The sequence below is a fragment of the Crocuta crocuta genome, unplaced genomic scaffold (genome assembly GCF_008692635.1).
Source record: "Crocuta crocuta isolate KB4526 unplaced genomic scaffold, BGI_CrCroc_1.0 scaffold266, whole genome shotgun sequence".
Classification (NCBI taxonomy): domain Eukaryota; kingdom Metazoa; phylum Chordata; class Mammalia; order Carnivora; family Hyaenidae; genus Crocuta; species Crocuta crocuta.
The window spans coordinates 2334909-2352916 of NW_027531005.1; the positions used below are offsets into that span (position 1 = coordinate 2334909).

The window sequence follows — 18008 nt, forward strand, 5'->3', positions numbered from 1 at the left end:
ATTTTAAGGAAAGATGAAAACTAAAACAAATTCCTTGACATGGGTGTGACGGTGTTCACTGTAAATTTTTTCTGTTTAAACTGCACTTAGGTTTTATACCCTTTTCTGTGTGGGTTATATTTCACCACTTTAAAACGTGAGGGAAAGGGGTGCTTGGGTGGCTCAGTCAGTTGAGCATCAGACTTCAACTCAGGTCATGATCTCGTGGTTCTTGAGTTCGAGCCCTACGTTGGGCTCTGTGCTAACTGCCTGGAGCCTGGAACCTGCTTTGGATTCTGTGTCACCCTCCATCTCTGTTCCTCCCCTGCTTGCACTCTGTCTCCCTCTCAAAAATAAAAAATAAAGATTAAAAAGGTTTTTTTTAAGTGAGGGGATAAAAGATTGCTTGACAGTCCCTTAATTTGACCAAGGTAGAGTGTGGATTCCAGAGTTCCTGAATTTCCCACTAAAGACAAAGAATTGTACTTAAATTTCCTGTAATTAGCATAATTACAATTTTATCTCAAGTGTAGATATTAAAATTTAAAACTTATTTTAAAAATAAAAATCACACTTTCGTTTCTATTTCTCCATAAGCCATTTCTGTGTGTATCGTGAAAGCACTCCAAAGGCAGTCACCGATAATTCCTGAGCTCTCCAAACACAAAATGTAGCTAAAATGAAACTACTCCCAAAGCTAAGTCAGGGGAACAACACATGCACTGTGTTCAAAGGTTTCCATTTTGAAAGACATAATATGAAAGGTAAAATCTGAGTGACCATACAGAAGCTGCACACATTAATCTGCTGACAGCAATTGACAGATCTATGTATGCTATTGACAGAGCTATGTATGCTCTGTCAATACAATGACTAGATCCATCAGGTTGGCATCTGGATCATCTACAAGATAAAAGGATCATTTTCTGAATACTGCGTTATCCAAGAAGGTGGAAACATAAAACCGGCTCACACCACTCGGTCAGAACTCTTCAACAGTTGGGTTGGTTTTCCCATAGCATAACGCTCTTATGCTTGGACCCGACACAAATGTTAGGAGGAGATGCTTTCCTGCAGTGAACGTGTCTCACTAACACATGCACTTAACACATGCTGCTGATGGGAGTGGAAATCGACATGCTCTTCTTAAAAAGGCACGCTGATATGTTCTGTGTGCATAAGCCATGGACCAGCTCTCCCACCTCAAGAGGTTTAGGCTGAAGATCATCAGACAGGCAAACGTTAGATACAAGAATGTCCAGTCTTACATTTTTTTGGTAAAAGTTTAGAATTTTTTAAATTCCTAGAAACGCTATCATTATGTGAGTCGTAGTACAGTCCCTTGACGGGAACCCACTTCAGATGATGGTGACGTCTACGGTGATTGACATGGAGAGATCTTGAAATGTTGCCAACAACATGAACACCATGATCAGGGACTACATAAACTTATAACTGAAATGTCAGCTGAGATCACCTGGTCTTTTGAGAGTCAAAGGAGAGGGACCCAGCTTAACCCTCGAGTCCTAGGAAGAGGTTGTTAAGGGCAAAGGGCAGCAGGTAGGGGCAGCCAGGCTTCAGGTTCCCACACGCGCTGAATTCACACGTGACCAGTCCTGGTTGTCCTGATGCGCCCTCCCTCTCCTGAAGACCCCACCCCACAGCAGAGCTGTGTCTCCTCCAATGCCAAGACCCAAGGCCGTGTGTGCCACAGAGCATTGCAGAAGGTGTGGGGTACAGCACCCCAAATGACTTCAAGTGAAACACGGCCGGCAAGATTCTATTCTTACAGGTACATCAGCCATCTGCTGCTAAGAATGTCACACCAGCATGACTGATGCCCAGATTCCGGATGCTCCTCTTCTCCTCGCCCCTGTTGGTTACTCCCCGCCCCTAACAGCCTGTAAACTTTTGAGTTCCAAGGGAGAGCAGTTTAATTAATTCTCTTCTAGGCTATGCTCTCCAGACCTAAAGCCCCTGTTCAGGCTTTCTCATAGGTAGGTAGATAGGCAGACCTGTGAAATAATGACACAAAGACTCAGATAAGTAAAACAGCATTCCCTAAGTAACTCCAAGACCAATGTCTTGCTTCTAGAAGAAAGGACTGAGGTTATAATAGAGTTAACATTTGCGGGATACGTTTTAAATGGTAAAAACGACCGTCAAATCTAACATGGACTACAGAAAGCGAGAAGGGTCCCCAAGTCACCAACTGATGACAAACATTTGCAAAGGAAGTTAGCAGAGATGTTGAAATGATCGTGTGAGGGTACTGCAACATGTTAGCAGCTAAAACCAAGTAAATAACACTGATGAAAGTGCTACCGATACATCAGATTAATCATGTGAGAAGCAACAGCAATGTTGTTTCTGTCAAATGATAAATTTTCCATCCCTGACACGGTATTCTCAGGAGTACCAGAGAAATCTCTGAGGAAATCTTTAGAAGGCTCAAAGAACATTTCGAAGTACTGTTGGTTGCTCCCCAACCCGGCCGGTGGGGAGCCAGGGAATTATGTTATTGTTATGGACTCCATCGTTGCCAAAGGATTTCCCGCTTTGGGACACATGGCCATTTTTTCTTTAGTGGAGTCTCTTTAACATTTGAAAAATATAAACTCCTGGTTTCACTAAACGATGCCCCCTTTCTTCCTCAAACTTTTTCAAATGTAACTCGAAATGTCTCTTGAAATAGAAGAGAATGATACATTTATTCATGAGGTCTTTCTAGACCAGCACTTTCCAATATGGAAGTTACTAGCAACAGACAGCTGCTTAACACTTGGAAGATGGCTGGGATGAACTCAAATGGACTGTAAGTATAATATACTCACCAGATGTCAAAAACTTGGTATGAAGCAAGAGGTTATAAAATGTCTTATCAATGATATTTTTTTGTAGGTTACATGTGGACATGATAGTATTTTGGAAAAACTGGGTTAAATAAATTGTAAAAATTACTTTCACCTGTTTCTTCTTACTTTTTTAGTGTGGCTACTAGAAAATTTAAAATTGCTGTGTGGCTCACATTTATGGTTTGCATTATATTTCTATCAGAAATTACCCTTCTAGAACACTACGCTACACGCTTTTCTGAAGGAAGGGTCATTAGCTGTATTATTCATTTACTGTATTATCCGTCAGGATTGAGAACACTGAGTCTGGAAGCAAACTATTCTATATTTGCATCCTGGCGCTGCTATTTGCTAGATATAGAACGTTGGATGTGTTACTTAACTTCTCCATGCCCCAGTTTCTTCATCTGTAAAATAGTGATGATAATAGGGTTATAATGAAGATTACATAAGATTATATACATAAAGTGCTTAGAACAGTGCCTTATGCACAAGTACTCGCCAAGTATCTCTTGATTATTTTATGACTGCAGTCATTACTATTATTACCAAAAACCATTATTCAGTTGGGATTCGATGAACGCATTCCTGCTTTGCAACACTCCCTGGATAGATATACGGGAGAACCATTTTCATGGCAAGTTCATGAAAAGATACTAGAACCGTACAAGACAGAGATTGTGCTGGCTTCGTAAGCTATGTGGCACCGCGAACAAAAGTGGAATTAACTTTAGAAGTTGACCAAAGAGTTTAACATACAAATCAAGTAAAAATAAGGAGGAACAGTTTTGTCAGTGACTAAAAATCTGCCTTTTCCCAGACCTAAAGACGGCCTTTTCTTGAGGTTTAAACTGACAAGTGATGCAAGTTCACTGGAGACAGAGCCAGCAGGCAATGGATAAGCAATATCACACCTGAACAGAGCAATGTCTCCACAGCATCACATCCCACCCCAGGTAAGAACAATGTCTCTTCCAGGGTCAGCCCAAGTTTGCATTTTCAAGAAGACATAAACATTCAACTTCCTTAGGAAGTCTTTCCAAAAAATATGATAAAAGTACTCAGTTAAGGAAACAGTTGTTTCATAGACCTTACTGCATGAGTAGTCAGATATACTGTGATTATAAGCACAAATGCTTTATGGGAAAGAAAGTGTAATTAAGTAAGAGTGAAAGCCAAGTTATATAACATATGAAATTAAGTGAGTGTTAAACCAGCTATGGAAATCTGAGTAAATCCAATCCTCAACTCCTACAGATTAGGCCATCCACTGTTGTAACCAATAGAATACAGGAATTCACTCCCTGTGCCTCTTTTCTTTAAACGACAGCCCCAGGCAACACCAGCCTGAGGGTCTTCTTAATTTTTGTTGATGTTGTTGTTTACACTTATTTTTGAAAGAGAGAGAGAGCACTAGCAGGGGAGGGGCAGGGAGACAGAGGATCCAAAGCAGCCTCCACGCTGACAGCAGAGAGCCTGACGCAGGGCTGGAACCCAAAAACCATGAGATCATGACCTGAGCTGAAGTCGGATGCTCAACTGACTGAGCACCCAAGCACCCCACTGAGGCTCTCCAATTTCCCTGCTCTGACATTTCAGACACTCCCACTGCCTCCTTTCTACCCAAAATTTTACACAAACACATCTACTTCAGAAAGTCACATCCACTTGGTTGCAGCTTAAACCTTTAAATCAATGTAATCAAGAATCATCAGATTTGCAAAACTTAAGAATTGTATTTATTACAAACAAACAAACAAACAAACAAAACAGTCTTGCAACTACTTCTCCAGGAGACTTTCTGGCCTAACATGTCTAAGCTGGCATTTACAGTAACAGCCCTTGAGAAACCAATAATGGGTTCTAACGTGTCCTCTTACATAGCCACTAAAACCAGGCAGGGAAAGTGTGACATTACCTTATTATCCTCGAGGTTGATCACTTCCAGGAAGTCATGATTTTCTAAGCCCTGGAGGCTACTAATCTGATTGTGGGACAGATCGACCATCTGCAGCGCTTTTAGGTACTCCAAACCGGTGATCTTCTCAATCTGGTTATTGCTCTAAAATTGGTAAAATACATTCAGTGCCTTAAAAGTTTCTAGCAAGAAAAAGTACAAGGCCAAGTTTTCATTCTCGATATCGCCGAGATGTCTTAGCATCAGCAAGCCACGCTTGTTCCCTTGCCCTCCGTGATTTCTACCAATCACCTCCCTAAACACATGTACATACACCCCAGAAAGAAATCCCAGTTTTTCAGCTGGAAGATTCAGAATGTAGTATTTTCACTGAAGTCAATGAAAGATGAATGTTCAAATCAGTAGGAAAGGCAAAAAGCTAGGTAGTGTAAGCTTTCGACACCAGTGGCAAAAACTTAGTATGGAAAGCAAGAGGTTATAAAATGTCTCATCAATGATTTTTTTGTAGATTACAAGTTGACATGGTAGTATTTTGGAAAAATACTATGTCCCTTTAACACTGTTTACCTAAAGCCTAATGACAGTGCAACTCCATGTTTATCTCTGGAAACAAAATATAGTGCAAATCTTTTATTGCCATCACATGAAGCCACTTGAATAGTGTGATTCTCCTTACACTTGGTTTTCAGAAACATTCTAAATGTAATCACTTCATAGCACGAGGCTGTGGTAGTCCAATTCATGCCCTGAGTTATTCAGGCTCTTATGCATGTCCCTCCTCTTGAATCTAGGCTGGGCCTAGGACTTGCCTTAACCAGAAGAATACGGCAGAAGGGTGCCAGTGCCAAGTCCATGAATGAAGGCGGCCTGGCCGCACCTCCTCTTGTGTCTTAGAACTGCCATGTAAGGACCCTAGCTGCTGTTTGGGAAAGAATCTGTGGAGAGGTCACCTGGAGAAGAAGGGATCACATGGAGAGGGGCCCTGAGACTAAACAAAGCGGAAAAACCCAGTCATTCCAGCCTCCCCGCTGAGCCCAGTCCCCAAGCAAACTGCCAGCTGAATGGGGCAAGACCAGCAGACGAACCACCCCGTGGAACCTAGCCCAGACTGCAGAACTGTTAGCCGATAAAATGGTTAGCTGTAACATTTCTCCATGCCACGACACTGGGGGTGGCTTGTTACTTAGCAATAGACAACTAAACCGAGTTCTTCGATAATTCACGCATAAGCATCTTCCCAGACAATAAGCATAAAACAAAGAAAGATTCCAAGATCCTCTTTCCCAACCCTCATGTACCCATTACAACAAATTGTAGTGGCAACAAGAATCTGCATTTTCTTGAGTATTTTCCAACATACAGTTCTCCTTGGGTTCCTCAGCCTTGAAGAAGATGCCACAGTAAAATCACACTTTTACTTTGAGTTGAGAATCATAAACACAATTTTGAGGTTTCAATTAATACCATATCATGCCCAGCATTAAACTTATTAATACTTTTAATAAGTATGTAACTGAAAAATTAAATTTAGCATTCTCTTCCATCTACACTATTTTTCCTGGTATATGTTTCCTGGTACATGTAATAGCAAGAGCTCACTTTCACCCTATTTTTCATAACATTTTACTTCAATAACGAGCAAGATTTGCATTCCTTAGTTTGGCTCTTTAAAATATACTCATAGAATGTTGATAATCTACAGAACTGAGTGATAATACATGGAGGGCTCATTAATCTCCTCCCCCTTTTCATGTGTGTTTGAAAGATTCCATAATAAGAAGGGGAAAAAGCTCATAACCCCCATTTGCCTAAGTTAAGTAAAATTTCCTACTGTTTAGAGTTCAAAAAAAGTTCTAGAGAGTGTAACAGAAAAGGAAAAGAAAAAAATTTCACTGAAGTCAACATAATACCCATAATAATTTAATGTATTGAAATAAGACCTCGATATCCTATTTAAAATATGCCCACATATAAAATTTATATACAATACACTTCTTCCCAAAGAACTTTGAAGTGTTGTAGCTATGGAAGACAGACTGTAATAATTCTTCACAGTATCTCTGATGGCTTTCAGAGTGTTAGATGCATGAGATAGAGTGAGACAGAGAAACGTTCAATTAGCTACGCTACAGAATAGAGAAATATTCAGAATCACAGAATTTCTGAGTTAAAAGTCGCCTACTCAAACCTTTTCTCCAATGCCGAAAACTGATACATCGCCCCTCAAAGTAGACATCTGGTTACAGCATGAACAGTTCTTTTTGCCTTTTTTTTTTTTTTTTAATGTGATTAGCAGGCAAAAGGGGGCCTTTAGAGAGAAGCTATTTTCTTTCAAAGATGAAATGTGGAATATTCTTCATCTCCCTGGTTTGGAAAGGAAAGAGTAAGTGGCTCTTACTAAGACAAAATGAATTTTAAAGTGTGGAATGCACTGCCCTTACTTGCTAAAAGAAGTGGCTGACAGAACAGACCGTAAGCAAACCACATTTTCCCTTTACATGTACTGTGAAAGCTGATAGTATAGAGTTAACAAGCGGTTTGTATAGCAAGTTGTTCTTTTCTCTCTCTGCAAAAAAAAAAAAAAAAAAAAAAGCAGTAAAATGAATTATTTGCAGTAGTAAAGCAACTGGTTTTCTCATTCCACAAATTAAAAGATAAAAGCATTAACAAATTGTTGAAACAAAATGTATCATTTTATTTTATATATTTCATTAATATTTGTAAAATGAACCCTTACTATTCTCAAGAATTTTAAGGAAAATGAATGAGGGCATAGTTCATATTTTCTGGCTCATCTTGGGTAATGGGGGCGGCAGGAACTGGGAACAATCCCCTTAATTTATTTGTAGAAAAAAATAAGTCTTCTATGTTTCCTTCTAAAAAGTGCTTGAGATGGAATTGTCAAGGTGGATTACTTTACTTGGTGAAACAAACTCTTAGGATAAGATTGCCATGTGTTGTTTTGTTTAATCATGAATTCAGCTCCCTTCCCTTAAGCACACCCCCTTATCTCTTTCCACATAGCATGCTCCACTTAACGGGAATGCTGACACAAAGAGAGATGTACAGAAAGGCTGAGGTTCTAACAAGGTACAAATTCAATAGTACACACTGTCAAATACTCCTTCAAATTATCATAATTTTTAAATGTGACTTTCTTTTATAATTTTTAAATTTGCCAACCAACTTACCAAATTCATTTTCTTCTTTAAAAATTTTTTTTCAATGTTTGTTTTTGAGAGAGAAAGACAGAGAGAGACAGATCAAGAGCAGGGGAGGGGCAGAGAGAGAGAGAGACAGCGTGAGCAGGGGAGGGTCAGAGAGAGAGGGAGTCACAGACTGAAACAGGCTCCAGGCTCTGAGCTGTCAGCACAGAGCCTCTCATGGGGCTCGAACTCATGAACCACGAGATCATGACCTGAGCCAAAGTCAGATGCTTAACCGACTGAGCCACCCAGGAGCCCCTCAAATTCATTTTCTCTTATGCTTTGCTGACATGCCTCAGGGGAAACATAAAACATAAAATCTGAGGGAAATTATTAAAACTCTCCATGCCTCTGGTCGGTTGGTACTGGAACCAGTCCTTTGCCCTCACCTATCTCGCTGTAAGGAATGAAGGCTCTTGAAAAAGCACTTCATGCTCCAAGCTCAGGGAAAGAAAAATTAACACTAGCCAACCTTCCGCTATCTCTGGTTAAATAAGACAGGTAGAGTATATTGTAAATGTCGTAAATCTGCAGATAACCCAAGGTGCCATTTTAAACAGCAGTTCAACACTCTCCTGTGGGGCAGTTCATGTAAGAAATTAATAAGGTACCAACCTCATGGCTCAAAATCCTCTCTGCATGCCTTGCAATAGATATAATAAAAAATAGCAAAGCCATCCAAGGGTAAGATGTGGGAGAGAGGAAGAAAGGAAGAAGAATTCTAAATAATCCACAAACTGACTATCAACTCCCAAATTAGTGAGCTATACTGTGATTTCAAAAACACTATATATATGTATATACACACACACACACACACACACACACATATATTTGGAGCTCTTATAATTCAGATTTTTAAATAAATTATCTGCATTTTCATTCATAGTCACAGAGCACATTATTGAGCTTAAGAAGAGCTCTCTCTCTCTGGGAAAATACTTAAAAATTTCAAATTTCAGATTGGAACTGTTCCTTTATTCTCAGCACCAATTCTGGTTTTCTAGAATGGAAACTAGCATATATTAGGAAAGAAGGGCTGCCAAAATTCAGTGCCCAGAGAACATCTTGTGGTTCGTTTGAGAACAATCAAGTGTTAACAGCAATAAATATTCTGCTTAAAGATGGTTCCATGTTATTTCATCAAGGAGACATTATAAAATGTATTTTTAAAAGCTGTCTGAAGGGGCGCCTGGGTGGCTTAGTCGGTTAAGCGTCCGACTTTCGCTTAGGTCATGATCTCGCGGTTCGTGGGTTCGAGCCCCGCATCGGGCTCTGTGCTGACTGCCAGCTCAGAGCCTGAAGCCTGTTTCAGAGTCTGTATCTCCCTCTCTCTCTGACCCTCCCCTGCTCACGCTGTCTCTCTCTCTCTCCTAGAAATAAATAAAAAAAAAAAAAATTAAAAAAAAAAAAATAAAAGCTGTCTGAAGTATTCCTTTTTTCCCAGTGTAAAACGTGAATCTTTTAAAAAACTGAATTTGGACTCCAAATGAGAAAATCATTTTACCATAGCATGACATATTGACCCTACATGCATACACAACCACACGTAACAAACACACATAGCATGGAAAGGAACACACAAAACTGAAGACAGTGACGTTTCCTGAAGTAATTAGCTTTTTATAGGGGCACCTGGGTGGCTCTGTCAGTTAAGTGTCTGACTCAGCTCAGGTCATGATCTCATGGTTCGTGGGTTCGAGCCCTGCGTCGGGCTCTGTGCTCTGTGCTGACAGGCTCTGTGCTCCAGAGCCTGGAGCCTGTTTCAGATTCTGTGTCCCCCTCTCTCTCTGACCCTCCCCTGCTCACGCTGGCTCTCTCTCTCTCTCTCTCTCAGAAACAAAAAAAAAAATTAAAAAAAAAACCTAAAAAAAATTAGCTCTTTATAAATGTGAACAACCCAGATTCTCATTCATATACTTAACTGAAACATTCACTAGTAATTCCATCTGAAACGACTTTTGCTGAGACTCACTCACCAGACACAGAATTTTGATTGGCAGCGAGCCTAAGCCGTTAATTGACGTGATCTTGTTGTTGGCCAGACTCAGGTGCATCAGGGCACCGCACAGCTCCAGCCCGCTGATCTTCTCTATCTCGTTGCCTGTGCGCCGTGACTCCGTTTAAGGAAAACATTATTAGGAACATTCTGAAGAATAATCAGTGTCAGACCGTCATTAGAAGAATCAGACGACAGCATGAATAAAGCAGTAACGTATGCTCTGTACAGGACAAACGCTCTATCTTGAAATACAGGTTTTTTCATTAGAGAAGTTAACACTGGCACTGCTTAATTTTTTTTTAAGACTTAGCTTTTGAGTGTGCTCAGTGGCATTTGCATTCACAGGGGACACATTTAATCAGGAAGCAAAGACATCTCAGGGTGCTTCAAAGCTGCCTTGTTGGCAGTAGTTTTTCCCTTGGTTCCTAAGTGGTGTCTATGAGAAGCTCGTGTGCCTTCCCACAGGCAGGACTTCTGAATACAGGGCGCCCTGTGGGGGACACACACCAAACTTTATCACCCTCATAACCAGGGTACCAGCCAGGGGTGATAGAGAGACCAGTGTCATGATACCGACAGCAACAGCCTTTTTGATCCATACTGGCTTCTCCTCTCCCTTTAAGATAAATGAGGCCTGAACGTAGTCTTTATTCCCTCATGTTAAGTTTCTAGTCATTTTAAAGTGTATTTATTTATTTTGAGAGAGAGAGTGAGCAAGCAGGGGAAGGGTGGAGAGAGAGGGAGAGAGAGAATCTCAAGCAGGCTCCCACTGCCAGTGCAGAGCCAGACACAAGGCTTGATCTCACAAACCTTGAGATCATGACTGGAGCCAAGATCAAGAGTTGGATACTCAACTGACTGAGCCACCCAGGCGCCCCCTCTAGTTATTATAAAATTTAATTGCTTTTCTTGTGTTCCATCTTTACAGTCACCTAAAATTGCAATCCCAACGTCACCACTTCTATTCATCTCTCTCTGGTCTCTATTTGGCAAAGTTCTGGGATTTGGTATCACCTCTCCATTAAAGCTCCTTCCCTTGGTTACTTCCCAAGTAGCCAAAGACAGGGCCACTCTCTCAGCCACCTGTAATCTTCAGGGCATCCAATCGATCAGCAAGACTTGGCATGTTTTGCTTTAAAACACCTCTTTAATTATTCCCTTCCTTTTTATCCTCTCCTCTGCTCATTTAATTCAGTTTTAGGACCGACAAGTACCTCTAACAGGCATTTCTTCCTGCCTCAAATCACCTTACACACTGTAGTCAGGTTAATTTTTTCAAGATATTGATTGGAAATCTTGTTTCAATCAAAAAATTCTCACAGAGCAACTTCCAAATTCCTCCCTCTGGCATTTCATAACCCTGACTTTAAGTAAAGGCTGTTTCTCCAGTTTCATCTCCATTATAATTCAAGGAGGATTCCGCATTTCTGCCAGGTTGGTCTTCTCAGTAGTTCTGGAATGTACCAAGGACTTCCTATCTTTTTTTCACATTGCTTTCCTACCCTTTGTAAATCTCGCCCATTCTTCAGGACTTAATTTCAAATTCCACTTCTTTCTTTAACATTTGCATTAACCCAACCTCTTAAGTATTTCTTTTTTTTTTTTTAAGATTTTTTTTTAAACATTTATTCATTTTTGAGAGACAGAGTGAATGAGGAAAGGGCAGAGAGAGAGGGAGACAGAATCTGAAGGAGGTTCCAGGCTCTGAGCTGTCAGCACAGAGCCCAATGCGGGGCTTGAACCCACATGCTGTGAGATCATGACCTGAGCCGAAGTCAGATGCTTAACCGACTGAGCCACCCAGGCGCCCCTTAAGTATTTCTTTTTGAAAGATCACCTCATATTCTTATTTCTTACATACGTACAAATGATAGGCTAGGAAAATATATTTGCAACATATATAATAGATGAAGAATTACTATTTGGAATACATAAAGAATGTCAATAACTTACTAGAGAGAAAAAGAACTACCCAAAAGAAAATGAGAAAGAATACGTTGAGAAAATTCCCAAAAGAGCAAATCCAAGTGGCTGATAAACACGTTCGCCCTTCATCAAGAGAATGCAAATCAAGATGCCATTTTCACCTATCAGTTTAGCCAATATTTGAAAGGTTCTGAAGAACAGGTTCTTTCCTACTACCGAGGCTTCATTATGTCAGAGCCACTTTGGAAGCAACCTGGCAGTGTTGCTGTAATTTTAAATTTGTCACAGTAATTCCAATTCTTGATATCCACTCTAGACAGATCATTTCTTCCTCGAAGCCTCTTCTGGTCAACCTCCAACCCCCCAAGTATCTCCTTCCATTAATCAAAGAATCAAAGAGGTTTTTTTATTTTTTTTGATGTTTATTTTTGAGAGAGAGAGCAAGAGAGTGGGGGAGGTGCAGAGAGAGAGGGAGACACAGAATTGGAAGCAGGCTCCAGGCTCTGAGCTGTCAGCAAAAAGCCCAACATGGGGCTCAAACCTACGAACTGTGAGGTCATGACCTGAGCTGAAGTCGGATGCTTAACCGACTGAGCCACCCAGATGCCCCTTAAAGAAGTTTTAAAGGGGAATGAAGGATCGTTAAGTATCAAAAAAAAACCACATCTATTTTGCTTCATAATTCTTTGTAGTTATCTTAACTCTACTAGTTACTTATTATGTGACTTCTCTATGCTCAGAGTTTTCATTGGTAATGTGGGAATAACACCAGGTTGCTATGGAAACCAAACGTTTGATCATGGGAAAAAATCAGACAGTAGATATAAATGAGGCTCACAAACCCATAAAGTACCTCATAAGTATAAGGCATTGTTATCATTACCAAATTATAAGCACATGAAGCCAAGGAATCACATCCTCTACCCGCTGGCAAATGGCACAAAATGGAAGATTCAAGGCCAGGATCTTTTCTGAAAAGACCCAGGTCAGAGAAAAAAGCAAATTAGGAAACTAGAAGCAACGAGGAGAAAATATTGCTGAGTGAACCAGAAACTCCTAATTGTTCTTCAAAGTTTCCAGATTCAGTCCTTGGGCTGAAATGTAATTTTGCTGGTCATCAAATATGCATTTTCAAATCGACTTTCATAAAGCTCCCTGTCAGAATAGCTCTACAAATAAACATTAATGCTCACAAACACCATGCCCTTTCTGCTTCCCTTTTCTTTGGGCTGTTCAAATAATCATTCTAGAACATCAAGACCAGACTTTTGCAGACACGGATTGTAACAAAGGATGTGAAGTGGGGGAAACGAGAGATTAGACTCACGTACAGCTATAGATGAAATAAAATATCCTCGGAGAAGTGATCTTTGGCAAGAAAGATTAGGCAAAGAAAACTTCAAATGGCCATCTGTCTCACTTCAGCAGAGGAAGCGATATGGTGTTTAAGTTCTAGGTCAGGGGCACTGGTGTCCTGGCAGTTCTGCTGTAGCCCAAATGAAGATAGTCTAAATGATGGGGAAGAGAAAGACAAATGCTTGTGGGTAGCTGAGTCAGGAAGCATTCCCACGGGAAGGAGGCAAGGCTCAGAAAACGAGGAAACAGGAATCCTGAAGCCATCAAGAGACAGTGGGGATTGGAAAGGAAAGCCGGTTTATTGTATATGCAGTAATTTTCCAAGACATCAGAGGCTAACCCCAGTTCTCTAGGTATCATGTCTGGCTTTGACTGAGACAGCAAATCAGTTTTATGAAATTAGTACCGCAAGGGCCCAAAGGAGAAGGAATTGAGATGCCTCACTGCAAATGTGGCCCTGGCTTCTGCAGCTACGGCTGCCGTTACTCACAACACTGGGGCAGAGACTTGAGGAACTGTCCCCGTTGAGAAATAAGTTCATTTCAGAAAAACTGTCTATTTCCCAACTCTTCACTCCCCTTTAAATTTCGGGGAATTTCAATCACCATACATTAGTCAGGCTCTTGAGCGAAGGGTACTTTTTACAGTGGCCCAACAGCTCCCCCAACTCCATAATACCAGGGTCACATCATCTGTGACCGCCAGCAGTGCTGATGGTCAGTCTCTAGGATTGGTCCATACAGAGCTCTCTGAGTTCGCAGCTTGCTTTCAGGAATATCTTTATCTCCCTAAACTCTCACTTTCTTATTTTAAGGACCTTCACGAAATGTTACTTGTCCTTCCTCTGAACATTATTCTTTTGTGCTCTTTCATGTAGGTCTTGGGACTTTCCAGTAAGAAGACATATCTTTTGGTAAGTCACTAAGCCATTACAATGAATTCGCTTACTGTGTTTACCCTTTGAGGTATGTTTTAATTTCCAAAGGCCACTATCGGGAGAAAGAGACTCAAAGAACTCAAAATCATCATACTGCATAGCAGCTCTCAAGTTTTACATTTCTGTGAATAATCTTTTACAGCAGAATTTTAGGTCCTCAGAAACTGAGTAAAGAAAACCCAAAGGCACATAAGCATAACTTTACAGTGAGGGAAAAGCCCCACAATATATTTTTACGTTTTGGTGGTGCTGTCAGCGGTTTGCAGTGCTTGACATGAATTATTCACCAGTTCAGTATTCACTCTTATTCATTTGTCTACAATCATAAAATATGGTTCTGGGGTATAGAAAACAGTTACTAAGAAATAAGTAGGAAATCCATCACAATTCGCTTAGCAGAGAAAACCACAATGATGGCTTTAATCAAAACCAATCCTGAAAGATCTATATCACCTTGCCAGTGAAAAATGTTTGTCACTAGAGGAGTGAATCTAAGACATGAAACACACATACACTTTAAACGGCTAGATGATGATAGTAGTAATTACTCAATGAATGGTAGCCTGGGGTGAACAAGGGAATTCAGAAGACTAGTGCCAGTTCGACCACTGACCAAATGATCTTGGACAAGTCACTGAGCCTCCCTGGGTCTCAGCCTCCTCTTCCATAAAAGAACAGTTAGTTATAATCTCCAAAGTCCAGTCTGGATTTTAAAATTCTGTAATCCCTTTTATGCTGCATGGAGATCTATTTCATTCATTTTCACTGCTATATGATATGCTGAGTACAGCATAATTTGTACTTTCTCTTATCAATGAGCATATGGGCTATTTCAATTTTTTGCCATTACAAGCACAGTTGCTATGAGCATTCTTATACAAGCCTCCAGATACACGCAGGTTCAACTGCCCGTATGTAGGAATGGAAGTGCCAGGCCACAGGGAATTTGGATGTTCAACTATATAAGGGAGCGTAAAATTGCTTTCCAAAGTGGTTGACCTAATTTCGTGCCCAAAGGAAGAAATAAAGAGATCCTTTTGACCTCCAAGTTCTCCAACACTTGGTATATTTAGATTTCTTAAATTTTATCACTTGAATGAATGTAGTGTCTCATGTGGTCATGGGTGGCATTTCTCTGAATACAAATGAGGCTGACATCTAGTCCTAGGTTTATTAGCCTTATCTGATTTTCTACTTTTCATACATCTTCTCCCATCTTCCTATCTGGAAACATGGAATATAGTTCTCTTTAGTTAGGTCTTTAATGTGCTTCAATGAAGTTTTATTCTATTCCTGCCACAGGTCTTTTTCACTGTTAATAAGATTCATTTTTATTGCTCCTGTAAATGGCGTCTCTTTTTTAAGTTGTGCTTTCTAATTGTTTATGACGTAGAGAAATGCAACTGATTGCTGTTTATTGAAGTCATATCCAACTGCTTTGTTGAACTCTCAAAATTATTATTTCTAGTGGTTTATTACAAGTTATTTTTGATAGTCTCTATGGACAATCATATCATTTGCAAAAAAAATGACTTTTATCTTCTCCTTTCAATCTTTATACTTTCAATTTGCTTTCCCCTCTTGCTTTATAGTGCTAGCTGAAACCCCCAAAACAATGATGGATAGAAGTGGCAATGGTAAGATCTTTGTCTTGCTCCCAATTTTAAAGAATGCTTAGAATGTGTCCCCAATTAGGATAAAGTCTGTTTCAAATATTTTTGTAAACATTATCAAGTTGAGGAAATTCCCTATTACTAGCCTACTAAGAGTTTTTACTATAAATTAGATTTTATTAAATGTTCTGTATCTATTGGAGTTTCTCTACTGATCATATGGCTTATTTCTCTTAATCTGTTAATGTAGTTAATGACATTTATGGTCTTTCTAATATTCAACTATCCTTATGAGATAAACACAACTTGGTCATGGTATGTTAACTTCTGTCAACTACTGTCAGATTCAGTTTGCAAATATGTGTTTGGGGTTTTACATCTAGATCACGAGTGAAATGAGTCTGTCATTTCCCTTTCTCTTATTGTTCTTGGTCTGCTTCTGGTTATCAAAGTAATCTCATTAGTATCAGTTGTGAGTACGTCTTCTATTCCTAATCTTTAAAAGAATTTGTTCATTATTGGAAGATTTGTTCTCAAAAATTTGGGTCTGCTGGATTTTTCTATAGGAAGGTTTTAATTTAGTTTATAATAAACTGCATTGATCATTACAGGACTACTCAGGGTTTCTATTTCCAAATGAGCATTTTGGTGATTTTTTTTTCTAGGAATTTATCCACTTCATCTAAGTTTTCAAATGTACTGGCATTAAGAAAGTTGTTTAACAATTCTTTTTTATTGCAAAGCTTTTCAGCCTTTTCAAAAATCTAATTGCATACACAAGTATGACATACTTGAATAGAACAAAAGAGGCATACTTGGTACTGTTTAAAAGACGAGCTTACTAGCTTTTCAAAATGGTAAGCTAAGAAGTTTATTTCATTAATAGCTTACAAAGGGTGGCCTGTTTTGATTACTTGCATTTGCATTTTAAAAAACACAAGTGAAGGGAGCCTGGGTGGCACAGTCAGTTAAGTATCTGGCTCTTGATTTCAGCTCAGGTCATAATCTCATGGTTCAGCTTGTGGAATCCAGCCCCACATCGGGCTCTGTGCTGACAGCATGGAGCTGGCTTGGGATTCTCTCTCTCCCTATCTCTCTGCTGCTTGCTCTCAAAATAAATAAATAAACTAAAAATAAAATCCAAAAACCCACCACAGGTGAGAAATGATACTGTATGACATTTTAATTATGTGTCCATGTTCTGAATTTCAACTGGTTCTGATGTAATAATTACAGCTTTTTATACTTTGGAGATAAGCCTGAATCGCTATATCCAAAGTCATGTTAAAAAAAAACTAAACTAATTCCTTTCTTCATGATATTTGACATTTACAGAGTCACAAGTGTTTAGTGTTTTACATGGAAGTATAAATGTGTATAGAACTTAAGAGTCCCATGATGGAAACGTTTTAAACTTCACACTGTATTTGGACTCCAAAACACTGTGGAGCTGCTTTCTCTGGCAGTTCCATGCTGCGCGTAGAAGAATATTTTTCGGGGAGACAGAGCCCAACTGTCCTCATTCAGGGTGCCCTGAAGGTTAGAAGGAACTCTGGATGCTCACTCCCTTCTGGCTGGTAGGAGTTTTGGGGGCAGCCGACTTCTAGATCAGCCCTTCCCAATGTTAGTCTGCACTCATATCATCTGGGGGGGCTTGTTAAAAATGCAGGTTCTCAGTTCTGGGGTCTGGGGTAGAGTCCCAGAGCCTGCGTTTCTAAGAAATTCCAGGCACTGCTGGCGTGGAGGCCATTCATCCCCCAGCAGTGGTCTTCTAGGGGGCGTGAGTGCAGTCGGAGCCAGGCGGCTTCTGGGCTGTCTGCCTCTACCTCGGCACAAGTTCAGTACGTTCAACGGCCGTGCATGGAGTGACCGGTCTACGGCCAGGTGCTGCTCTTGGGTACTACTCGTGGTTTGCCATCAGAAAACCATTTCAACCGTTTCATTTCGATCATTTTCTCATTAGGCTCAAGAGAACTTGCTCGCTTCAAGAGCACCGTCTAAATGCCCACTGGCGGCTCGTTCTCACACACCGGTTCTCAACAGCGTGGCGCTATGTTCTACGTGTCCCATCACCTGCGAACAAGGTTTTTGTTTTTGTTTCCGCCAACATAGGGCTTCAGGGAAACATGCCTTCTGTTCTGCCCGCATCTCAGTGTCATTACAAGCGTAGCGTTCTAACTGCTGCCCTGTCCCTGGAATGAGGCACCCAAGGGCAA

The 18008-nt window shown here is 40.3% G+C and overlaps 1 protein-coding gene across 1 annotated transcript in view; it reads right to left on the reverse strand.

Moving 5' to 3' along the window:
• Positions 1 to 18008, reverse strand: part of LRGUK (leucine rich repeats and guanylate kinase domain containing) — a 107373-nt gene that overhangs the window by 70858 nt on the left and 18507 nt on the right. The window contains exons 6-7 of the mRNA XM_077770720.1: positions 9938 to 10062; positions 4753 to 4896 (exon numbers count right to left, since the gene is read on the reverse strand). Coding sequence (XP_077626846.1) covers positions 4753 to 4896; positions 9938 to 10062 — 269 coding nt within the window. The remainder of the gene's footprint in view (positions 1 to 4752; positions 4897 to 9937; positions 10063 to 18008) is intronic.